This window comes from Osmia lignaria, chromosome 11, assembly GCF_051020975.1.
Source record: "Osmia lignaria lignaria isolate PbOS001 chromosome 11, iyOsmLign1, whole genome shotgun sequence".
NCBI lineage: Eukaryota > Metazoa > Arthropoda > Insecta > Hymenoptera > Megachilidae > Osmia > Osmia lignaria.
Window position 1 is genome coordinate 6,627,499 of NC_135042.1, and position 26,953 is coordinate 6,654,451.

The 26,953-nt window shown below is 37.7% G+C and overlaps 1 protein-coding gene and 1 long non-coding RNA gene across 17 annotated transcripts in view; one reads left to right on the top strand and one right to left on the bottom strand.

The window, feature by feature from the left end:
* The window catches only part of LOC117604130 (uncharacterized), a 95,859-nt gene that overhangs the window by 21,848 nt on the left and 47,058 nt on the right, over window positions 1-26,953 (bottom strand). For 6 of the 16 annotated variants that reach the window (XM_076691043.1, XM_076691040.1, XM_076691039.1 and 3 more), the window contains exons 2-6: window positions 5,157-5,236; window positions 4,735-4,770; window positions 4,011-4,046; window positions 2,047-2,120; window positions 252-336 (exon numbers count right to left, since the gene is read on the bottom strand). In XM_076691043.1, the coding sequence (XP_076547158.1) occupies window positions 252-336; window positions 2,047-2,120; window positions 4,011-4,046; window positions 4,735-4,770; window positions 5,157-5,236 (311 nt within the window). The remainder of the gene's footprint in view (window positions 1-251; window positions 337-2,046; window positions 2,121-4,010; window positions 4,047-4,734; window positions 4,771-5,156; window positions 5,237-26,953) is intronic. The other 10 variants (XM_076691049.1, XM_034323905.2, XM_076691051.1 and 7 more) reach the window with 8 other exon arrangements.
* Window positions 10,945-26,382, top strand: LOC117604138 (uncharacterized). Its single transcript, XR_004581382.2, has 3 exons — window positions 10,945-12,928; window positions 25,721-25,822; window positions 25,912-26,382. It is a non-coding gene; the product is annotated as an uncharacterized LOC117604138 (long non-coding RNA).

Below are 26,953 nucleotides of genomic sequence, written 5' to 3' on the forward strand. Positions count from 1 at the left end.
ATTGCGTCTAGGAGCGCGGACAGGGAACACGAGGTGGATGGGTCACCAAACGTGGAAACAAAGTAGGAGTCGGCGAAGAACGTGGATACATGGTGATGAAACGGTGTGGGAGGGAACAAGATGAGGAGTAGGTAACAGCAAAGAGGAGAAGAAGCGGACGAAGAAAAAGAGAAGAAGCGGGAGCAGCGACGACCAGAAGAGATTTCTGAACCGCAACACGAGCCCTGTTGCCTTTCGAACAGGCCGGTTACCTTCAGAGCGACGATTTCCGCATAGCCGAGTGTCCCGCCGCGGAGCGTCGTCACCGACCTCTTTAACCCTAATCCCTGTGCATTGACCCGTAGGCGGAAAGATGGTTTATATTGTTAATCTGTATCATCGAAGATCGATGCGTCAACGAGAAAAAAAAAGAGAAAAAAATAGTGCCTCGCGCCAATGGCCCATCAAGAATCCGTGTAAAAACGTTGATCCGTTTTAGCTGGGATTAACGTTGTTAACAAGTGGTTCGCGATGTTCAGAGATTCGATCGACAATTTTCAGCAATTTTCGGATATCTGTTTTCGGCTGTTATTCGAATGATCATCGGCCACGAATTTGGTATCAAATGAAAAATTATTAGATATTATTTTCGAGTATTTTCATTAAAATTGGAATAATTTCTAAGTCTGTTTTTAGCTGTTTCAGATCGTTCGTTAACCCTTCGAGGAGAAATGGTGTCTCATCGAGATCAAAAAGTCTTCATGCTACTCGAGCTTTACAATCCGTGCTTTGTTAACCCTTTGAGCATTATAGACACGTACGCGGTCTGTTACAAAAGTAATGAGACTGAGTTTTTGAAATGTAGGTTGACGATGGTAGGTACAGAAATAATTGTACCATCGTAATCGCGAAATCTGGTGAACAAACAATAACAGAATACTAGAGACGTACTAAAATTCAACCATTCTGATTTCTAAAAATTATAAATTATTTAGAAGTTTCTTATTATTGAGAGCATTCTAAAAATTTTGCAATGATTCATAAAATAATATTTACAATAGAATTTTTATCAATGAAGTAAGTGAAAAATTTGATTTTTCATAAAATAATAGAAATACATGGATTCTTGATTACCACGTGGCAAATAGTTAGCGAGAATCAAGGAAACGCACAATCTGTACTTTGGTTCGAGAATGCTGTTTCTGTTCCCAAAGTACATCTGCGTATATGTACATGTATAATATTTGCATCGTATTTGATGCAACAGCTATCAGCTATTTGAGCTACTAAATATTAGTTAACATTAATTGCAATCAAGAATGAAGCCGTTGTCCTCGATCATCGAGCTAACGAGAAACATCGAGATTCACGGTTCTGCAGTTTGTAGAAAATGCCTGGTAAATGTTGCTTCTATTACGTACAAGAGAAACGCTGTTTCAGTCGGATAATTTGATCAAAGGGAATGTAATTTTGTCTTTTATATCGATGATTTATATTTCGAAATTGATATTCTATTTAACAGATGTCGTTACTGTAAATGCGATTAATAATTTATATTACAATTTCACTTTTCTTTTATAATTCAATTTTTATTTTTAATATTTTTTCATTTACATTAATATTTATTCCATTTACCTCAATACAATTCACCAGATATAAAACAGGATTTCGCAAAGGATTTCTTTAACCACTGATATAATTAATATCTCCATTGAACCTTTATTAAAAGTACATCGATATTATCCGATTGAAACTGGTTCTTTTCTCTCATAATACCAGCTGCTTTGATAAACGTATCCTTAAAGAAATTGCATCGTTTCATCTTTTATCGTTTCTTTATCTTCAAATCTGTTTTTTCATAATTTAAAATCTTCCAGTTTCTTCCGTCTTATCTATTTGCAAATGCTGGAGCAGCAAGGTAAAATTGAACAAAAATTCTCTCTTCTAAAACGTAGGGAGCATAGCCGGGGAGAGAAACGATGCATTTTCGCATTACGTACGTTGTTCTCTGGCAGCGTAATGCGCTCTCGAGCGCTATTTCAGTTTCTCTAGACAACGTAGCTAGATACCTTTACTGCGGAGAAGACGTCGAACCCTGGACTTCCCAGCTCTCCTTTCTGCCCTTTCTCGCCGGATCGACCCTGCAAACGAAACACACCTTTGTATTTGATCGAAAAATAACGGCAACCCGCGGTAAAACTGGAAACAAAAGCAGTCTGTGTTTTGACAAGCTCCGAGGAGGTTTTGCCACGAATTTAGCCCGCTAACTTTTACACGGTATTACCGAGTACGGTTTAAGCGCCGCTTCGCCAACTAGATCCAAGCACGTTTTTGTACATTTCAAATTCTATTTCCGGCTTTGTACAAATTGTTCTTCACCGAAATATGCGTGTAGCCTCCCAACACTTTAATTGTTTATTTCGTTAAATTTTTAATTCAGGAATTTCTTATGGATGGGTAATTCGTGAAAATACTGTGCACAATCGTGCACATCCAATTTTGTTAGCTGACGGATGAATTAATCAGGAAAGAGACACCGTCGTTAGATTTTAATGCTAGAAACATTGAACGGTTCAAACTGAGCAGAATAATAGTCGGAACAGAAAGTTCTAATAATATTAACCCAATATTTTATGGTTTCTTTAAACGATTGCCTCGTACCCGCCACTTGAAACAATCGATCGACTTCCAAGAAGGTAGACCACACAACTGGTGATATTTCTTCGTTGAATGTAAAAGTATTGACTGGGGATGTTAGATGCAAATATTAAGAATGCCTTGTCTGCTATCTATGCACACACTCGAATTGAATGCGAACGGGCAGCGTGTACATCCATACACTATTAGTCAAAAGTTTGGTATCGTTACATGAAGTTTTATTTATTACAAAATTAATAAGCAATATTTCTTACATTTGCACCATTTATTGCAAGGAGACAACTAGTGTCTTTTTCTTTTCTTTTTTAATTGGAGTTTGTCAAAGAAGCCACTCTTAATATTAATATTTTTTTAATTATTTTCAATTTGATATTTCCTGTAATAATTTTCAGAGCTGAAAGAAAATATTTTTTCCAAGCTGTAGAAATATTCAGGTCAAGGGTAGTTTTAAATTAGGATTAAGATTTATAAGAGTACTTCAGGTATTTAAAAAATGTTAAAATCTGTAATGGATTTATATAAAATTCAGCAAAAATCTAATTTTGACAGAAACCAGTAACTTTTGACCAATAGTGTAGATATTGAGTAAGGGACGAGTGGAGTTCTCGCGTGAGTCGATCGAAATTCTTTCAACCCGACCGTCGCCAGAACAAATATCTTCTGATATTTGCAATGCACTCGTACTTCCTCATCCCCCCTCTATTTCCATGCCTTTTTTCTTGTCTCTACGTATTTGTACATCCGCTCGTACGATCCGTCCCATAGATTCCTCTGTTATTGTTCAAACGGCAAAATGCACCTCGTGCAATACAAACTGACTATAATATTTCTGAGATGAAACGTTTATAACTCCCATGAAGCAAATTTTCCCAGATGGTCATTTTCGACAAATGTCAGCAAATTTCACTTTCGAAAGAATAAATATTTAATAGAAATTATATTTAAAATAACACACAAAGATAAATGATTTTTTGTTAGATACTGTTTTACAAAAATATAATCAAATGTAATATTATTGCAATTACATCACACATAATTTGTAGGTGGGATTATACCAAATCATAGAACAGCAAACAATTCAATTTAATTCATGGAACAATTTGTTGATCTCATTTACATGTGTATCTGTAATTAACACCTACAGCGTTACACCTATATATTACGATTAATGTAATGATCATTTATTTATGTCTTTCAATTTAAATAATGGTACTTCAAGTTTCGTCTCTTCTCATTAATAATTTCTTGATTTTATTGTCCAACGTTAATACTTATTATTAATTATTCCATAAGGGTTGAAGCTACTGTATATACCAAAAAACATCTAAATTTTCTAAATATCATTAAAATACACAAATTGTACGTGAACTTACCGGTTCACCCTTTGGTCCATCTAACCCGATAGGTCCCTGAAAGAACACACTGATAAGTTTGTATGATCAGTCGCAGGGAAAACGAGAGAAAGTGAAAAATCGAAAAGGCTGTGGGTAGCCTTTGAAAATAATCATTCCCTGTGTATGTAACATGGACGTATGCGAGCATACGATAAATGGAGGCATCATTGAGCGTCGTTGTACATCAAACTGCTTCCAAATATGACTATTTTATTAATTATTTAGCAACTATGAAATATTGAACATTATTTAATATTTTATCAAAAAATTTGCATATTTTGGACAAAGATTTCTCAATTATTTTCTATTTGCAATTTCTACCTCTGCTGGCATGAAACTAAAGCTTCATATTTGGAAGCAAACGAATTCCAATTTCACGATGGATACATGTATAGGCATAAATCTGATACAATAGAATGAAGTATTAAAAAAAAAAAGAACGATGACAAAAAAAATGGATGTTGCGTCAAAGTTCAGGAGACAAAGCAGAGATCGACCGAATGGAAGAATTAAAACAAAAAACATAGACAAAGAGAGAAAACAATCTACATAAAAATGCGCTAATAGAAAATACAATTTAGTTGGTGTTATGTGCAATTGTGTGATAGATAGGGCGAATGGAGTATAGAAGAACATAGATGTGAACAGATACAGACAAGATAAAGAGACAGAGGAATGGAAAGAAAATAACAAAATAATATACCGGAAAACCGTTCTTGCCCGGCGTCCCGGCCACACCCTGTAAGAAGGGGTATACAAAATTAAAAACTCGTTTATACAGGACAAGGGTTAAGTACTTTCGCGGTTCATGCAGAAGCAATTATCCGCGGACCAATCGTGTTCACGATACACACCCCGGTTAATAATTCTATCACCCTGATAAAATGAAACAAATTATCAGGTTATCCATCTCGTCATGAATGCACATTCGATGAACTGTCACGCGTATACCGTGTGCATCGATAGTTATAAATTCGTGGAGCCCTACGTATGTACCGTTAGCAACTACACCATGCATCGAACTACACTCTGCAACACGCACACTGCACGTGCGAGCACGACGGGTGCAACTACGGGATGGAGAAAGGATAGGGTTTGCATCGGCGGAGGAACCGATGTACTCACCTGCGGGCCTGGTTCCCCGGGGTCACCCTTTTTCCCCTTTTTCCCCCTTTTTCCGGGTGGACCTGGCTCACCGGGAGGACCTGAAACGAGAAGAAAAAAATATATTCACACGCGAACTTGAGATAAAATTTCAGATTATTTTTCTTTTAATAATTTCTTTTGTAAAATTTGAAACGTAATGTTATTTCAAATAGCTATTTCTTATTCTAATATCAAATAAAATGTTCGCAGGTCCGGCTGGCGACAGAAGGGTGAAAATGAGGTTTCAACGACGCGAGAGGGAAACAGGGCTCGTAAAAGAGGAGACGGTAACAACGGACCCAAGCAAAGAATGGAACAGCTATGTAGATCGAAGCCTGGAATAAAGTTACTTTTCTTGCTCGTTGTTCAACGTCAAAGATATTTTGGAAAATTGATGCGAACCTGCGCCGTTATGCAACGGGAAATCGATCGATTTCAGGGGGTTGCGTGTAATTTCGAGGGACGCTCCAGGATTGTCCCTGTGTCTGTCGGATAACGAAGTTTCTTGTAAACGCATTTTCGCGTAAAGTGGAATATAGCGAAGCGAAAAAAATTATTTGAAACGCTTTTAACGCTCCCCAACAACTTTTCCATTTTATCGCCGAGACGGGATTACTCTTGTTAACGTGACCGAAACACGTTGCCCAACGAGTGTCATTTGTAAGTACCTTGTTTATTACTTGCATTATTTCACAAAACATTTTATTTACATCTTCTTTCTTTTTATTTAATATAATTATTTTTTTTCTACGTAAATGTTAGTCAAATATTAGAATTGAATAAGCGTGAAAAATCTTAGAAAATAATTTTCTGCTTCCTTGAACAAGGTTCGATTGTTTAGCTTCTCCTTCATTTTTCATTTATCGTCGCCAGTGACGGTCCTAGTACGGAGTAATGTGTTCGAAAGAGAATAAAAGCTACAAAACGTTGATTGAGAAACAGCTAGGGAAAGGAAAAGGACAAAAAAGCGAGGGGGATTGTCGAAATGAGCAATATTAGTCGGGCGTGAAGTAACTTCCGTGAACTTTTTTACAATCCAAGCCACGGATATAAATCTCCTCGCCAGCTGACGAGAGGGAAAAGATGAAATAAGAAACGTGCTAACAAGGAAAGTTCGAGGGTCGATATTGGCAGATATTGAGGGAAGTTGAAAAACAATTCTTCCTTCGGGTCATGATGTACGAAAAACTTGACAAACAATTTTCTACAAGTTATAAAGTCACTTTTTTCATCGTATCTTCAATCTAATGGTACTTATGATTAAATTTGTACTTTCAATTTGAAATTTATCAAACATAGAAATATTATTCATAAAGTTCATTTATTTTTAAGGTTTTTAACAATTACAAATGCAAGCATTTGAATACTTTTGTAAACGACTGTATCATTTCGTTCTTTTACCACCATCACTGTCATCGGGTACAATTTTAAAGCGTTCTCTACCTCGCTTCTTGCCAAAAAAAAAAAAACGAAAATGAAGGTAAAGGAGAAGCAAATGGTATGTTTGTGTGCACCGATGCATCCGCCCATCAGAGGATTATCATCAACAACGAACACGGTGAAACCAATGAAGACATCTGTTTGATACCCTCTGCTATTACGAACACGGTGCACAGCAAGAAAAATAAGAACGAAAAGTCAGGATGGTAGTGGATTTAAGTGGGACGGAAGAAGAAGAGGCAAGGATAAAGGGTAGAGTAAGAACAAACCTCTAACATGGAGGATACAAGGCACGAGAGGCAAGGCAATCGATCGTCGTACTTACAGAAAACTAAATAAACTCAACTAACTAAAGAAGAAAGTCTCTTGGTAAAGCAGCTATTTTCCTCCTGTTTCCTTCTTTCCTTCTATTTTCTACTTCGCTTCATTCTTCCCACTTTGCTACCCACTCATCCTCCTTTTTCTCTAATGTTTTCTCTACCTCCATTCCTTTCGACCTACCACGCTCTTTTTTTATACAAAAAGTTTAAATTAAAAGAAACTTCTGAAATTGATTGTTTCATTACAGAACCGTTCAAATTATTTCACTGAACAACCGAGGAGAACAATTTTATCACCTCAACCCTTTGGACAACCAATGCTTCTTATGGTCAATGGAGAAAATTTTATTATTATCAAATGCGAGGTTTCAAAAATCTATTTCTTCAGAAATAAAAATTAGGAAAATTATGTGCACTGAAGAATCAATTTGAAAACAGCTGTTACAGTGAAGTATATATTACAAATTCTACCAGAATCCAACATCAAACATCGTATTAACCATCTGAAAATTATATGTCTGTAGGAAAATCTCAGCCAACGTGATCCATCAACATAGGAAAGCTCATTAAAATCAGAATCGGTCAGAAGGGAGGCTGTCCTTGTTAGAGTAGTGGTCAAACCGCAGAAGCTTGGGTGAATCCCCGAGAGTAACGGGTAAAGTTACAGGAAAAAGCGGGAGAACTGTGTGATCGGTGTGCTGAAACTTGCCAGGCCGCAAGTGTCCGCTATTTCCGGTTTAAAAGATGGTGCACGGGGCAAGGAGACGAATCGCTCTCCTGTTTCTGGTATACGGTAGTATCGCGGTGCCTATGGGTGCAGTAGAAGGAAGAAGGAACCTTGCGGTCTAGACACGACGAAAATACTCGACTCGTTCGGTGGTGTACAATAAAACGGTGCTTTTGCATCCCCGTTTCGCTCGCCTGGAACAGTTGTTCCCGTAGGAACGGTCTCTGGCGTTAGGGGGAAACACGCTCGACCCTCCGTGAAAGTCTTTCGCGCGAATAAGAACGAGATTAACGCGACGCTTTGGCAGCGTTCCGAGGGCAAGGGACCTAAGGCGTGTACGCATTCGCACCGAACTAACGACACTTCGTTTTCGTTTACAGAATAGCTTCAGGCGGCCGGAAAATGAGCGACCGATACAAAAGGTTCTCCTCTGTGACACCAGGTAGCAAGCTTGAATCCTTTGGGAACCCGACTCGTATCGACGATTGCTCGTTACGAGCTTTCCATCCACCCACTGTCACGTTGAATTTCTTAATCGTGTATACTTCAAACTTCCATCCTCCCCTTTGTATTCTATTCACGAGTTTCCAGCCTCGTACATTTTAGCCCCGGGCTAAATAACTTAACGGTAACCCGAAGGAATTGAACCGGTGCGAGAATTGGGTAACTTTGGAGAATTCGTGAAATTAGGATAACTGGGAGAGATATTAAAAATACAGGTAAATTTTACGATACGATTGAATCTTTACGAGGTGATAAAAGAATGGTTCAGAAATTTTAGACCAGATTCTGCTCTTTAGCACAAAAATAATTTCAATTTAAATCTTGAGTCTTTAGAAACAGAATAAAGGGAGTAAGAGAATAATAGAGAAAAATAATTTAACGTAGTATAGGAACAAAAATTGTTTCAATTTATTACGGTGCGAACGTATAGTATAGTAGAAAATCGGTTTCCCCTCGCTAATGGGAAACAGCGTTTCTTTCAATACACGTGTGTGTACGCGTTTTCCTCTATTTTTCAGAGTCCATTTTTATTCATTTTGTTTCTAATATTGTATAAAATGCACCATTTAATTTTTTAAACAAAACCAAAGTTATTTAAATTCCATCACCTAACAAACAGTAAGATGGTTTTCTAATTAATTAAACGTTTATATGATCATTTTCATAAAACTTAAAGCTTTAAATTAATGTATCGTGAATGCAATTTTGAAATACTTTTATGTCATGAAATTTGATTGTAGATTTTCAATATTTTGTTATAATTCAGGTAAATGATAAAATTGAGAATCACTGAGGCCGAGAGCCGAACTGACAGAGTAGGAAAGCAAATCCGGGGTGGCGGAAGGTAGGGCAGAGTAAAGGAAACAGGGAAGGTAAAGGTAGAAGAGAGCGAGCGAGCGAAACTAGGGACCTCACATGTCGTGGCCGCGGGGCAGTACGGTTATACAGGGCCCAGCTCCGATTCCCGCCCCGGTAGTTTCCCATGATTGAGATACGTAATCGTTACTCCCCGATGTATATCCTGCGTACTCACCGTTCTCGAGAGCATTTCGTGCTCCCGCACAGAGATGCTCCTTTCTTTCATTCCCCTTTACCCATCCATTCCCACTTTCCTATACACACATCCACCCGTACCGGGTAGTCCTTTCTCTAAAATGTAGACTTTAAATCATGTCCTGTCCACCGACGAACGTCTCGATAGAATCGAGCGCCGACCATGAAGAGAACGGAGGCGTAGTAAATTCGCAGGCTTCGTGGATTGTCGGTGGTCTTCGTTATTCAGATAAGCGCATTTCGTATGCTCGAATGATGGTTTATGGCTAATATATTCGACCATCATCTCGATCATTGTGTTTAGTAGACATCCTTTTATATAGATATCCCGATTCGAATTCCAAAATTGCTAGGGAAACGTTAGGAATGTTTTCCTATATAGTAAAAACATTTTTAAAATTGTTAACTGCGCCCATTATTCCGTTCACTTCCTGTAGAATCACGAATTCTACAGTGATTCAAGAGAACCTTCCGCAATCTTCATCTCTCCACTTCAATCGTGCAACAACGTTCTTCCATCAAGGAATCGGGTTTAAATCACAAGCAATTCAATTGCCGCAAATTTTCAAGAAACCTCTTACGATTTTATCAGTGGGGTAGGGTATCGCAAATACGTATTCATACTGGTGGCATCACCTGCCACTGCTTCTCTTATGGACGTCCACCGTATAATATATCCATTAAGAGGATTATCGAGGAAGATATAAGAACATGGACTCCCTTTCTGATGTACCATGGACGATTTTAAAGAGTCCTTCTTATGTGACAGTATAAAAAATTCAAATTTTTATAATTCTACATTTTGCAAATATAATGCAGGATGTTTTAATTAATCCTTAAGTATTATGGATAAATATCAAAACTTTTCCTCTATTTCTTCTTTTCTTTTTATAAATAAAATGTCAAGATATTTTACAGGATTAATTTAATCGTGAAAGCGTTAATATAACTCATGTGTGGTATAGAATTTGATTTCCAAGCAGAATCGTGTATGTTCGCCTGATTTTATCGACGCAGGACGAATCGTAGTAGCGTATGCAATTCACTCGAGTAACGGGTTGCGTTGTGGTAAAAGAGAATTAACGAATTCCCGGAGGACCCCGCGGACTGATAATATCGCGGGCCATACGTGTCCAAATGTATCTTCCCGATAACGACAAAGCCGCAATTACCGTGGATCAATGCCCGTTTCTGTACGGTTACTGCATAATGGCCAATAACCGTGTTACGAAGCGGTGTTAATTTGTTTCGAAGAGCCTCGGTTAAACAGAGCTACCTGCAAAACGTTTTTCGATGATCTCCCTATGTAACGGTACATTTTATACCCTTCAACAATCAATTCGTGGTACGAATTTTACAAAAATATTCGCAGGAAAATTGGAATGAAAAATAAATTTTATTCTTGGATTAGACGTGATCGAATTAAATATTCAATTTTAGTTCTTAATTAGAGGAAGTTTTAATTAATCCAAAGTTATTCATGAATTGAAGCACATTTTCAATTAAAATAGAATTTTTATTTTTAATTTCACAAATTTTAATTAAAAATAACAGTAATTTTTAATCTGACAAATTTTAATTAAGAATTAAATTTACTCTTCAATTGCTACAGTTTATTTCTTGTATTTTTGAAACATTTATAATATTCTTTCTTAAAATTAAAAATAAATCATGCAACAAAGGATTCGGGATGAATTTCTTCAGAAAAATACGCAATCTCAATCTCTGCAAATGGCAGAAAAAGTAGACCAATGTTCCAACGTCAAACTAAATCATAATATCCATTCAACCTACCTATCTGTTAAAGACTATTTAAAAAGTTCTAAAGGAAAGTGGGGGCCGGGTTCTCGCACACCGTACTTTCGATTAATTCACGTATAACGAACGTTATAAGCCATAAGTTATAATCCGAGAGACAGATTCCGGGGCCTTCTGGTCTGATTCTAAGCCGAAGCTTGCTTCTCCCAGCGGGTGGTTTAGGAGTACGGCCAGACCGCACGCGGCGAAGTGAACCGAGTTTACAATAAGGAGTCTACGTCTACCACCTCTTTCCTTTTCCACTTTGTCCCTCGCTTCTTCCTTGAACCGTCACACACCGTTTCGCTTTTCTTCTCGATAACTCGTCCATCCGTAACACGAAACTCTGCTATCTGAAGATAGTTAACCGGGAGCGTACACAACTATACCCCTATAATTTAATAGGGGTTTCATCTTGGATCGATAACGCACTTCGTCGAGCATTATTCGGAAAACTTCTAAAGAAGAAAACTTTTTGTTGAAGTTTTTAAAAGGCTTCTGAACATTAATTAAGTATGTCTTGATTAACTCTCAAGAGTTTGAAAGGTTGTATCATCTATCCGTGATTTTTATCTGTTTTATTAAACGATAACTGTCATTTGGAAATCGATCATTCCGTAGTTTATGTTGTATAGAACGATGAAACGTTTATTAAGTAAAAAAAGGAAATGGAAAATCGCAATAAATTTTCGGTTTCATAAAACGAGCATAGAAGGGGAAACGCAATATATTGGAAATTACTCTTTTTCGTCCGCTTGAAGGTGATCCACCTCGTCGATTCAATTAATTAAATTTTATATTTTAGTTATTTCCTGCTTTATACAGAAATTCCTTCCTCGAGCATATTATTTTTCACAGGGCAATAACTTGCGGTTTCTTTATTAAAACTTATAAATAAAATATTCTTGACGCTCCGAGAAGAGGTAGAAATAATTTGACGTCGCATCGATCAGGTAATTTTCGAGCGTAAGAAGGTTCTTGGACTGTTGCCCAGTCCTAACAAACCCCGTATGCTTCCTTGTACTCCTCTTCAAGGATTCTTGTCTCATTCTTTTCCGAGGAACGACAAAACCCTAACAGAATCACGTAGGCGAGTCGAGGATCGCCCACGTGGTTCACGAAATTCTGCAAGTCCATCGTATTCTTTTTTTCTTTTTCCTGAGATTTACACTCCTGACAAACAACGATGAACTCGTTATCCCACGAATTTCGTGTTACTCGCACGTTGGATTACAATCGTGTTTATGTCTGGTCGCAATTAACTTACGTGCGATGAAAATGTTGGAATTTAGCTGAACAAAATCCTTGGATAACTATCAAATTCCCCCGGTAATTTCTTCTTTTTCTAAAGAAATAGTTTCTAAAGAATAGTATCATCGAAAATCTCCTTCCTTTATCACCGCGAAATCCCAGTAGTAACGTCTTTTCCCAGAACACCAACATTGTTCCTCGTTCCTTGAATATCCGTGCAACGCGCTCTTTTAATCCGGGATTTCTTTCGAACGCTTCCATGAGCCCAATTAGACTCATTCGGTCCGAGTTGAAAACGCGGTCTGCCGGTTATTCTTCGTTTAACTCGAACACGATGCTTTCGCTTCCCCGAACAGGGGTTGCTTGTGACGAGCCCGCGATAAAAGTGCTCGCCGTTACGGCGATAGTCACGAGCTGAAGAAACGAGCCGTCCACGGATGGGAGGCTTGAATGATACAAGGTGTGAAGTTACACGTCGACGAGGAGGGACGAGTTCACGAAGAGGGAAGGTGGAGAGACTATTTATGTGTCTGAGTCGGCTTTGGTCTCGGGTTCTCGAGCAGGATGGACGAGTGGATAGGTAGATACGTTTATTAAGTGGAAAGAGAAAGACGGATAACAGTGGATTGTGGAAGATGGAGAGAAAGGGTAGAATCAAGGTAAGAAAGGGGTGGGTGAAAAGAAAAAAAAGACAAAGAGCTGTTCGAGGTGAGAGTTATTCCAGTAAATTATTATTCGTTTCGTTAGAGGGATACTGTTTCCATCGTTATTCTCGAATCCTTCTTTATTTGCGTTTATTCAGGATTTTTTATTAGGTTTTTGAGGATTCGGTCCTATTTACGATTTGTGGTGGTATCTTATTGTTATTATTATTTAAGAGTGTAGTGATTTTATTGCAGTATAATTAATTTTGGGAGAGCCTAGGAAGAATTTAAGGACAATCTAGGGAAAGTTAGAACCTAGGGAAAACTCCTACAAAGCTCAACAGCTTATAACAACTTAATAACAACTTAACATAAAATTTCTTGTCTTCACAAACAAAGAAACCTAAGCTGCCCAAAACTGTACATGTACACGTTAGTACAAAGTAGACTCTCTTTTAACTAAAGATCAAAGTACAAAGAGGCACTTCCTACCATTTGCTTTTAAATCTAAAAGAGAATCTAGGAAAAACCCAACGTTAGTAAAAATCTCTTAACACGGATTCTTGGCTTAAGTCAGATTAATTGACAGTTACTCGTCGTTCTCGTTCGCTGACGGTTCCCTTCTTCCTTTTAACACGTGCGTGAAAGGTGAATTGACGAGGAACCGGTTAATGGACAGGATACTACAGCGTCTACACTTGGTACGTTAACTCTTGAGAAATCACTCGGAGCTGCGACAACGAACATTCGCACCTCGGCTATCCTTACTGTATCTACTTGTTCGCATCTAACTGTTACATTAAACCGGAAGTCTTACATCTCGGAGATATATAGGTACATTAGACTTGGAGAGAAAGAATCTTTTATCGAACAAGCAAAGTGTAAATGTTTCATCGATCTTTCTGAAAATTTGTTAAAATTTATGAACGAATCTTCAAAATCTAACGAAACCACTTGTAGCTGGTAACATAGGGTAAAAAATTAGTTGATAAATGCAACTTTATTAGAAATATCAATCTCGAATTACAGAAATAAATAAATCACGAAAAAAATGATTACAGAACAAAGAGGGTGAACAGTGTACTCTCACATGTATCTTTTATGCACGCGTGCCATTTCGATGTCAGTGACCACCGTGCTCGTCCGTCAGTTTGACTACCACGGTTAATGTGCCCGGCAAAAAGGGATAAAACGAGGTCTTCAAGAAGGGGTGGATAACGAAGGGGAACGGTGAAGAGGGATCGAGATAGAGATATCCCTGCAGCTGCAACGGTAGATGATCATCGCTGCGTTTGTGCCACGCGAACGGATTGATATGTAAACGTTTGCAAATGCTATTACGAGCGATTAAACGGTAGAAAACGGGAGGCGGGTTCTTTCTTTTGTGTTCAACTCCAACTGAAATGCGCGAACCAGTGTATGCTCCGTTTTGAATGCCAGGAAACGAGGTGCATCAGCGAACAATGCATTCATTTGCTGAAACGCAAGTTCCTATGAAAATTAAAAAAAGGCTACTCGTTTCACGCGCGGAATAATATCGTATATTATAACAAAATATACTCGGTGTTCCAACATATTTTTGGTCAAAGCTCGTTGGTATATTCTATTAATAATAAAAATGAAAAGAAAATTTTAATGTAGATAGGTGTTTGTAGATATTTCATTAAGTTTCTGATATTAATCTTATAGTGGTGCTCTCCGAGGAAAATCCACAACATTCTCTCAAATTCTTACTCAACTATTTATTCCGGTTATATTATCCCCCGACCGCGTTCTAACTACCCCACGTCTAGGTTAATCTCGATTGGCTTCCTCTTCTCTAATAGTGCAATGTAAACTTATAGTCCCAAAACTTTCTAGACTGATTCGGTAAAAACATACGATTCTCTGTATAAACTCTTACAATTTCACGCGCGAAAAATTAACACAAACACTAATTAGTTTAATTCATATAAAAATTAAAAAAATTAAAATGGACTGCTTTAATAATAAAAGGTAGGGGAAAACGCATTCCACACTGTGATTAATACACAATGACTTATACTCGTGTATGAATGGATCATAAATATACTGCGTTAACTGCCTCACATGTATCATCGCGACAATTTACCGGCTTTGTATTTCCGCGATATTAGTAGTGTCGTCCATTTCCGAAATTCCGCGAACGCTTCCATAGAAGTTCGAATTTGCAATTAGACGAGCGACGGTCACGGTTCTCCCTCTCTTCAACCCCTGCGCTCGACCCAAGCAGTTATGCTGATTGCTTGCCACCGGGAACAAGTTACAGGTTTCGGAATAATTTTGCGGAAGCGATAAAATGTCCGCAGAAGCAACCGGGTATCAGCGTCACTTTGTGAATTTCAGGGAAATCCGTGACACTGGTGGCTGTATACATTGCGGCTACGCGCGATACCAGAGAGTTGTCGAATATGTAATCGTCACCTAAAGACCGATTTATATGATCCTTTCAACAAATTACATTTCCATAACACAGTGTACTTTACCGGTCTAAAGTTTGGCTATACGCGTTACACAGAAAAATATTCTTACATTCTCTTGTTACAAAGATTCGTGGAAAATAAAAATTCAATTTATGAAATCGTAGCCATTTTTCTGAAACTTTCAGCTTTAAATCGACACATCGTAAGTGGTATTTCGTGACACTTTTATGTCATGAAATCATGACTGAATTTCTATGTTTCGAAATTCACCATTTGATATGCATAGTATCAGGCGGTAATTGTAGGTAGTCATTTATGTAAGTACATGCCTACGTGTGTTTCCATATAATTCAATGCGATATGATAATTCAGCGAATTATGGAATCTCTAAAATACAAACGGCTGACAGAATATCAGCTACGTGATTTTCGACGGACACTCGCGGAACCTAATTAACCCGTCGCGAATGACCGCCATCGATCTCGCTGGAAAATTCAATTATATCTGCATCTCTCCTCCAGTTGGATAGTAGTCTCGACGTGTACGGAAAATCTGTGAATTGGCTCGTCGACCTGCATTCATCGGTAAATCAATTACCCATCGATTATGAATAGCTTTCTACTCACTTAGAATGAAGCGCTATCGAATTACAAGTTACACTTTTAATCGGTTTCTTTGATTTTCCGCAAAATCCAAGTGCCACTTCCCAACATTTATTTAAATAGATACAGGTTTATATATTTTACGTGATTTTCTCTCGTATCAATGCAGGTTTTAACTTCTCGTCGCCGAGGAACGTATAAACGTTCTCAAAAATTTCTACTTTCATTTGCATAATAAGTATTACATAATTTCTTGTATGTCCCCTATGTTACAGATCAGTGATTTAATACAAATGATTTATGTTAATGCGTTTATATAATCATTGCTTTGCATAGAGGGTTAATTTCGAATTTTATAATGGACCATGTACTTCAGGTTGAAGGAAAGAATTTTTACAAAAATTTCTCTATAAAGGAAACGTTACACGATGTCTGATAAACGTCGAATCGTTTATCAGTCGTGAAATCGCGGTCAGTACTCCGTTCAAACGTGTTCACGGCTCGACGGGTTGGGCATACGTAGCGAAAATTTGATTTCAACCAGGCAAATAGCAATAAACGGAAATCGAAGCGTATCATAGGTCGTGTCGCAATTGTGATCACGAATATGAAGCCAAATCATGGCCTTATGAATCTTTCGTTAATATTATCAGTTCATTCCGCTGCTAAATTTATGCTACTGTATTAGGAATTTTAACAAGATAATTATGTACCATTTATTTGAAGAGATGGAAATATCGGAAGGTACAAGTTTGGTGATGGTTTAGAAGTTTAGGAGTGGAGGTTGAAGTCTCGAAGACGAGAGACTCTTCAACATCTCTCACCAGTCGAGATATTAGGTTTCTAACTAAACTTGCGATCTCGAAACTAAAATTTCTGTGCAAATTCGAGCACTGAAAAACGAGAAAAATTTTCACTAATGATGTTTATTTCTTGAAGAAAAAATTTACTCCCATGACAAAAACTAGAAGTAATTGAAAATGTGTTCTTTTGAGATTCATTTTATAATAAAGTTTCACTGCAGACAGGAATGCAGCTGTTGAATCAATGACTGAAATGTCTACTGTTGATTAGCTTTTTGTATCGCAACCCCCGTTTTCCTGCCCACGACCTTGAAATATAATGAAGAGCCAGGGGTTACTCACCCTTGGTCATCAATTTTGGAAGCTGTGGGTTCGTGAAGCGTCAATCGCTATTGAAAACGACCATCGAGGCACTGGAAACGTATCTGATCAATAGAAACGTGGTTGTTTCGTGACAAAGTCGATTGGGAACGATGTAGTGTGATCGTAAATTTGGTAATCAAATGGTGGCACCAATTCGTTCAACAGGATCCAAGCCTGTACAAGGCATTTCAAAGTCGTAAAATACTATACGAAGGGTGTACTAAAATTTTTTATACAGATATAAAAATAAGTAAACAAATTCTCCCTTTAATTCAAATTTTTCCTTTGCTTTGATTTCTAATTGATAATCCTAATCAGCTTTGATTATAATCAATCTTCAGCAATGAAAGAGTGAACAATTTTCGAATTAAATTTAAAAAAAAGTATATCAATTACCATAGAAGCGAACAGGTTCGAAAACGAAGCCGCATAAATTCGCGAGCACCATTTGTGCGAATGATTTACGCTGGAAGATTAACGATTCATCCTTTCATTCAACACCGACGAAAATCTAACGATTCATAGTCCCCCTGTGCCCACGGGATTCGCAATTCCCAATACACCCCAGTTACGTTATTTTTCTCGTCGGACTGGTTCGCGATTGAGAGAGAAAAAATAGGGGGATAAAAAGAATTGAACGCGTTATGTTAGGTGTAACAGAAGGGTAGTTCAGTACGGTCGGATCTGTTTGCAAAGAAAATAAGTGATGCAGGTATGCGGTATACACTGGTTCGCGCCTACGTCAAACAGCATAATTATTCGTCCAAGTTTATGAACCCACGGGTATAATAGAGCAATTATCTCCGATAGGATATGCAAGTAGTAATGGACAAATTGTCCAGTAGTTGTTCCGTAAGATTGAAACGTTTATTTTATGATTTAGTTTAATTCTAATGGAAAATTCTATGTTTCTTATCCTGAACTGGATAAAATAGTATTTTAAATAAATACAGATTATTTTCCAAACTGTTTTATTTTAGTAGGTATTTATTGGCAGGGGAGAGTGGGGATAAAAGTAACAATTTGACTTTGAACTATGATTACCAAAGCAGTATGTAATTGTCTATCTTGTTGTTAGGACATATTTGAGTGTATTTTAATTTTTGCGATAATATCTATAATATGTAGATTTTGAGTTATCTACAATGTTATTTTTGTCTCTGCTCTCCCCTATTTATATAATTGAAATAGAATTTGAAAAGAGTACTATTAAGAAAAGTAAAAACTTTCAGGAAGATCTGCAATTTTCTGGTTCTTCTATTTCTAACTTCTTTTGATGTTAAGAATTCCTGAATCTTGACTTCGAGGCAAGTTTTCCGCGTTCTCTTTCACTCTCGCGATGCTTTATCCTTCGTCGTGTTAAATCTCGCGGTTACCATTAACTAGACTCTGTACCGGATACACCGGGCGTTGAGCATTTCCCGGAAATCCTTTCACACGGCCGACGAAAAGACCGGCTGAAATTTTCAGCACCGTGTTTGAGCGTTTCGCATTCATCGCCGACAGAGCTGTGTTCATCTTTTTTTGGTTTCGAAGAAGCGACGATCGTTATGTCGATCCAGGTGAAAATTAATGTTCTCGTTTAACTCGCGAAACATTCCGTTTATTCGCGTTTCATTTAAATAAATAAGGAATTTTCTATACCCACCATAACAAGTACAAAACAGAGGAATAATTAGTCAATATTTGATCATTGAATACATCTGAAGAGGGTAAATAGGGAACAAAAATGGGTAAATAACGAAGGAAATTGAACGTTATGACGTTCTTCGAATAACGTAAATTTGCGTTCGAGTTATGTCTGCACGAGAACACCCCTCGCACCGTGAAACACGATATTTCGTTCTTTCGATGGCAAGGTTAATGTTTGTTTAACCCGCACGAACGAGAGGCCGAGCCATCAGCATGTCGTTGTATTTCGCGCATACTTTGGCCGAGGGACTAATATTCCAAACAGAAGGTATGTACAATATTTACGCGGCAGCTTCATTTGCCTGGATATTCATTTCTCTGAGTATCGTTTCCCATAGCTTCATTTTATAAAAATCAACTACGACTGGAGTACATTTATTAATTTAAATTTGGAAGAATTATTATTTAAATTTCAGCTTTAAAATGTTAAGTATATATTTCTTCCTTGAATTAAAATTAATGCAATATTAAAATTTCTTAAAATATTTATTAATTTAAATTTGGAAGAATTATTATTTAGATTTCAGCTTTCAAATCTTAAGTATATATTTCTTCCTTCAATTAAAATTTCTATCATGAATACTTCCCAAAATATTGTGTATAATAACTACCCCTATAATGATGCACGTTCTCCTAATAACATCCACCGATCTTAATCTCTCCTTTTATGTATAAGTGAAAAGGGTAGTGTTTGAAGAGCCAAAAAGGTATGAAATTTCACAGTCAAAAGATGCTTTAATAATAGCACCCAACCTTCTTCATGGCTCGCATATTCATTTCCATTGTTGTTACTCCGACACCATGACGCGATGCATCATAAATTGTCCGTTTGGTGCAGTTACTCGAGACACCATTTACACAGGCCAGTAGGATGTACGAGCTTATTGTTTAAGTTTGATATTATACCCTTCACCGGTGAAGCTCTTTCACGCAGCTCCTTTTTGTACTTTCCTCTCACCGTTTGCGACACTTCTTTCTTTTATCCAACTTCATCGTGTCTTTTCTTACAGCATCGCTGCAGTTGTTTCCAGAAAATACTCTCTATTGCTCGGCATTCGAGCGATTACTCTTATTCGTTCGCAGAACTTCATCCCAAATGATCTACGACCGTGGGAAAACGAGCTTTGCCGGAGCTGCGGTTCAGCTTCTTTCTCAAACGTTCTTCGCCTCAAAGAAATTAGTTCGCCATTAGTTAGCTAAGATTGCACCTTGCTATATCGCATCGGTCCAAGTAATTTATCCAGGGTGATTAGAGAAAACATTTGAACGGCTGATGGTTGGAAAAAATGAGAAACTTTAACCCTTTCGTTATTAAAGGTGATTACAATTATTCAAAACGATCATAATAATTATAAATAATTAAAAAGAAAATCAAAATTATCAAAGGGTGATAATAAGATCCTCCTTTCTAGAAATAAATATTTCTTCCTATTCAAACGTTATTCCCTGCATTTTGCACAGAATGTTTTAGCTACGTTTTAATTATTCGCAACAGCTGATAAGAAGCTGCATCCACGTGACGCAACGAGAACTTCTATTCATTGGTACGAAACTTATTCGCAACGTGGTAGAAAGATAGCGAAAGACGTGGCGTCAAAAATACTTAACGATCAACATTGTCGCCGAGTTTCCTTAGCCGAAGGCGCGTCGCACGCTTTTCAGAGAGAACAATATTTCACCGAGTAGTCTGCTATGAAACAGATTCTGTCGCGCAACGAGTTAAATAATGTCTTCCGAGAGATTCCGCCATTTATTCGAGAAAACCGGGAGACCAACACCAACTAGTATAAACTCCGACTTTGCGAAGAAGAAGAAGAAGAAATGGAAGAAGCAATTCATTCCTATCTTTCTCGCTCCCCTTCAACCCTCATTCACATCTTTTTATTAGGCCGCCCTCTTTGATGTACTTACGCTCGCTTACGCTATTTCCTCGACCGTGTATATACGCGATTCGACTTTCCCCAGATGCGCCAAAAAGTTTGCCCAACCGAGCTAACTTTTTTACGACTTTAACGCGAATCGATAGCACGTTTCGCGCTTACTTCAGCGAATTTACTGCAGCCCGTTGTCTTGGAAATTGCAGCCTCCTTGCAGCTGTGAATGCGCTCTTTTATAATCGTAATTAGAACGAATAAAATGAAAACGAATCGTTTATGTCATCGTGTTTAATAAACTTTCAGCTTTGAATTGATGTAACGCGAGCGGGATTTTCATATACTTTTATGTCGTCAAACTCCATCGAACTTTTAATGCAACCATTTAATGCAGGCATAAAATGTTAACGAACTTAAGGTAACTTCGAAGAAGTTGAAGCTACGCTTTCTACCGGAGGTTGTTTATGAATCTCTGTTATATTGCAACTGTAGACTCATAAAATTACATCATAGGGTTGTTCATATTTATCTGGAGTTTAAACTTCCCCTTTATAGCTCCATTTCGTAAAGGCACTTAGTTAACCAGTAAATTTTGAAAGTTTTCAAGTCATTCATATCCATGCCGTCCTTTATGACTTCATAACTATGAAACTATTTGTAAGGTGAATGAAGGTAGATGGTAGAAGGTATTTAGTCATTTTGAATGTACTTTGTTATAATTTGGAACCTGATTGAATAAAATTAGGGCTTCTATTTCATTGTGTCATAGATCTTTTGATAAAAATTGAAGTCTTAATACACCTTTGTCAACACAGATGGTAGAAATTATTTAGTCACTTTGAATCTACTTTGTTATAATTTGGGACCTAATTAATTAAAATTAGGGCTTCTATTTCATCTTGATTTTCTGGTAAAAATTGAAGTTCTAATACACCTCTGTCAACATAGATGGTAGAAATTATTTAGTCACTTTGAATCTACTTTGTTATAATTTGGAACCTGATTAATTAAAATTAGGGCTTCTATTTCATCCTGATTTTCTGGTAAAAATTGAACTTCTAATACACCTTTGTCAACATAGATGGTAGAAATTATTTAGTCACTTTGAATCTACTTTGTTATAATTTGGGATCTAATTAATTAAAATTAGGGCTTTTATTTCATCCTGATTTTCTGGTAAAAATTGAAATTCTAATACACTCTTCTCAACACCCTTGTCATTAAAATAATTTTTGGAATTTCTATGGGATCATTATTCACCCAGAAGATGGTTCAGTAATTTAGGGTTAAACGGAGTCGCGAACAAATGCTGGAGATGTTGAACATGAAAACGACGACACTGGCGTCCTTACGTTTCTCGAGCATGCTCGTTGGCAAACCGTGGAATTGTTGTTACACGCTCTTTCGTAAATGAAAGCGTATTACAGGAACAGCGTCGAGACGGTTCACTACATTTCCCGGTGCACGACAGCTGTTACATATTCTCGAATGTGTTTCTCGTCTAATGCTCGACTGCAAATGCTAACGACGAGTTTCGTCTGGGTTCTAGGGAAACACACAGAATTTGGCCCAGTTATAACGTCGACGTTGATAGATCGTGTGTATACGCTATTTTGACGTACAAACAGCACCGGCCAAACTGTTCGTTTTCAATCCGAGGGGAAACAATGAAAAAGCAAGTGGAACGCGTTTCGAATCCGGCCCGGAAGGAATCGTATTCGATATCGATTTTTCCAAGCAACGCTGACAGCTCGTTATCGAACCGGTTAACGAGAAAAGTTTGTTATCGGTAACTTCGTGCAATTATAAATTGCATGCCTGCATCGGTGGCAAGATTACAAGAGCGGTGCATCGCGGAACCAGGCGTAAACTTTCGCGACGTTCGTAGAATTTTTAGTATCGGCATTCATCATGTATGACGAGGGGAGTTTAAATATGAAAATGGAAATTTTTTATCTGATACTTTTATTATTTATCAATAATTTTAATTATTGAAATCTAAAGGGAGTTTCCAGTTTTCAAATAAATTGTATAGACTGTCATTAATCCTTTGCACTTGAGAGGATTTCATTAGGGTTTTTGATAAGAAATTGATGAACCGTGAATTTTTAAGAATTATGCAAATTTTGAGGGGCTACAAGTGGCGACTGAGAATCGCCTCTCGAGTGCAATGGATTAATCTATAATGAACTATTTTTAAAAAGATTTATTTTTATTTTATTTACAATTCTGATATATAAATTTCCTTCGGTGACTAACAGTGTAATTCCAACAATTTTATTTGCAAAACAAACATCTTTGCTAGGAAAATTCCAGACGCTTTTACATATTCTCTTCGCACGTGTTTCCTTCCATTGCGTCACATAATTCTCATCATATTTTTCTCTCCCCAAGCTGGCAGAAATCATCAAAAACGAGTGGTATAAATATGTATACGTCGTAGCCGTCAGCAGCCGTTTACCATAACATCGTTGGTCCCTGTTTTCGTCTCCCTAACTGTTCCTTTTTCTTGAACGCTAGTGTGGTTAAAGTCACCCTCACCGCAAGGAAAATGGATTCCACGTCGACGAACGTTCAACGGGATAACCCGCTCGGAAGGAACTTACGCCTTAGATCAGATTTATTCGATAGTACATCGCGGCACAAAATCCCCTTCGGGACTTTCCTCGCTTTTCCCCTTCCATGATTCACGTATTTCCATTAAGTTTTTATTTGACAACGTTCTACGCGAGGACGATATGTCAATCACTTTCGCTTGCCTTCTTCTTCTACTCAATCTTCCCTAGGAATACGTTACGGCTCGTTAACAGAGACGTTCTTATGTCTTTGAAAGATATCTGGGTGGACACGGTGATCTGCTTCGAATCATTCTGCATCATTCATAGTTGTAAGTGCCAATTCAAGTTAGGAGATGATATTTTTCTCTGTCGATCGCATACAGCCGAAAATTTATGAATCCGGAGCAGGATCGAAGCAGATGGTGAAAAGCTGTCAAGCGTGCAAAGTGTAAAAGCATAGCTGAGTAATTTGTAAACAGCTCTCCTTTATCTGTGATACTGTATTCTCTATATCTATGTTACTGGCCATCTAAATCCTGATATAAATAATATTAATTTCCTCCTAAATTAAAATTTTTGATTAAAGACCTTTGAAGATTCTTCTTATTTTACTAATTTTTAGAATAATTATTTTACAAAATTTTTAAAATGCCCAGGGAAAGTTTATATAAATATTAAAATAATTCGGATCTAGACATTCTATATATTGCCTGCTTTTCATAGATTGCCGGTAACATATACAAGTCAATTGTATTGTGCCTTTTTATTTTTTTATTTTTATTATAAATTCAATAAATTATACACTCTTACACAGTGAAACAATATAAAGTAATGATTGAGACAATAGGATTTCTTAAGTTAAAATTAGAAATTGCAACGTTGTTTTTCTTCGAGGGGTGATTATCAGCGTGCAACAGACACAGAAGGTGTTTCGCCATCGTCAGCGCACCATCAATAAAACATTCTCCATCGACAGCATCCTTAGAAAGATGCTCGACATCAAGTTCTGTTAAAAGCGGAACTTTTATATGAGAAAATATTGCGTCAGCAAACTTTTTGCTATTAACTCGTGAGAAACAGTCGGTTGTTTTATGATCCACTTTATCCATACTTACGAGCTGAGGGGAAGAAAAAATGATACCAAGACGAAGCTTGTTTGACGAATTGACGCCTTCTTGTACCTTCAGGAAAAAAACTCGATATTCTGTGCGTGATGATATTCTTACTGGGTCATCTCATAGTCAATGAGGTCTTTTATGGTGTACGAGATAGCAAAGAAAACTGAACCCACGTTCTGACCTAACTCGCAAACGTATAAGTACAGCACGTCTTCCATAAAGATATGCAAAATTCCAAGTACTATATTTTTCAAACAAATTCGTAATCAACGGAACGATGACTTAAACCCCCCTCAATTTTCCATGGAATATATAATATCTCATTCGAAATAAAATTCCTAGCATCGAAATCTGTGGAATAACCCTTGTTCGAGAACACGATACCCTCCGGTTCTGAATATTTATTTCAAGCAATCCTTATATAACCTATTTACAGCTTCGGTTACACAACCTACACGCAGTATATCTTACCCTTATTTTCCATCCGAATGAAAGGTATCATTGTACGAAATCAGTTGCAAAGAAAAAGCTATGAAGCGTTTTACAAGTGGCGGAGTTCAGGCATCGGCGAACGTTACGACCTCTCCGACAATATCTTCATCCGCGCGTTGTACCCCAGAAGGAGCGTTCCAGCATAAACGTTGCATTCGGAAAAATTACCCTCGCGGTGCAAACAATCGTATAAATCAAGGTAGGGAAAGAAATGCCCTGGTTCGCGTGCTGTTCCAACGCGAATTCCCTATCCTTTTCCCAGGGCAGAGTTGTCGCAGCCGACAGATCGCAGCGGTCGCGAAATCGCGAACAGTAAATCGCAAAGGTAGTCGGGAACGTGTATTCTGGAGTTTACGATCGCCGGACAGCCGAATGGTGCTTCCCTACGGCGCCGAGAGTGTCAGAGCCAGGCCAATAAAACGGACCGAACGGTCTACGTAGGTGTGCATAACGGATGGCCGTTGGGCGAGAGCAGATTTGTTTGACACCGTGCTGCGGCAGCACCTAATAAAAGATGCTAATATATCCTGCGGTGTCGCAAACCTGAGAAGGGCTGAGTTTCGCGGGACGGAAGCTGGTTTCCTCGCTACACTGGTACCATGTAACTTAAAGAACCCGTCACGATTCGTTTATGCCGACGCTGCTTTCGATGCGATAGAATGTTATGGTACGGCTTGATTCATAAGTTATTGAAAATTATTAACCCTAGGTGATAGTACTTGTTAGTTAACCCTTTGAGAGTTGTGGACACGCGTATCGCATCCCTTAGCAACGACACTAAACGAAATATAGGAAAATCTATTTATATTAGTTGTATAATCAACCGATAGAATTCGTACTAATGAAAAATTATTCTGTTTCCAGCGATCCCGATCATTAGTCGCTCGTCGTTCACACAGAGCGCTTCGGCAGGTAGTATTCAGCACTCAAAGGGTTAATTTAAGATCGTGTATGATCGAGGATAATGTAAGTGTAAAGGAAAGGATAGTTTACTATAATAATTTGACAATAAAATATTTTCAAATGTATCTTTATTTTATTGAATGGATCTTCAGGTTTACAAGAGAGATACAATGTGAAACGCATGCGTGGTGAGCTTGTGGTTGCTGGACAAATCGCTTTGAAGCTAATTAACTGGGATGATATAGCTGTGCAACGTGTTTAATGACAATAGAGCACCTATGTGTACCATGAATTACCGAGATTGAAAGCGTCGGGAAATTGACGCTAATGACGAATTATTAAGGAAATGTGATTGTTACGGTTTAATTAATATTTGGAAAGCGAATCTTCCGCTCGTTAAAAGGCGCCCTTTTAACGTCGATGTTTTATTCATATTACAATTCATGATTATTTAATCAATTTTAAATACCCATCTCATGATAATATCAAACGATGTAACCATGTATTATATTGTAATTATTAATGACTATGCTGAATAAATAATTTAAGAAAAAAAAAAAGAAAAAAGGAGAAACTGTCTCGTTTATTTGTACGATCCCTGTCTAATTTCAGTCATCGAAGGGGTTGAGCGATAAAAATAAAGAAGCAACGAAGATGAGAGCGATGGGTAACATTGTCGACAGGCTATTAACGAGAAACAAACATCGATCGTGGTATCGAAAATACGATCGGCATTAACTTTCAGTCCGATCTCGGAGCAAGCAGGGCGGTTGGTAAGCGTCAGCGAGGAGGATTGAGGAGGAACGAAACCGGTACAAAGCGCGTAGATAGAATCACGTTAACGAAGTCGGAAGGATTGAAAGAGAAACATAGGTATCGGTAAACATAAATAAAAGGGTGAACGAGAAAGGGTATTGCACGCCTTTATCGAATCCTTCCATAAGCTTCTGTCACGTTTCGTATTATATTTATTTTCAATATCCATATCCCATTTCTAAGTCCTTCAAAGTAAACAAGGAACGGTCTAATTGTTCTGTTATTTGGCGTATGATTATTACTCCGACAGACAGGAAAGGCACCGCCAACTAAGTCATGAACGGTAAGGATTATCTTGATTCCAGGTTACGAGCACGAGGATACCCCTTCTCGCATCTGAACCCCGCTAGGTGTACATATATTGAAATCCCGCGAAGT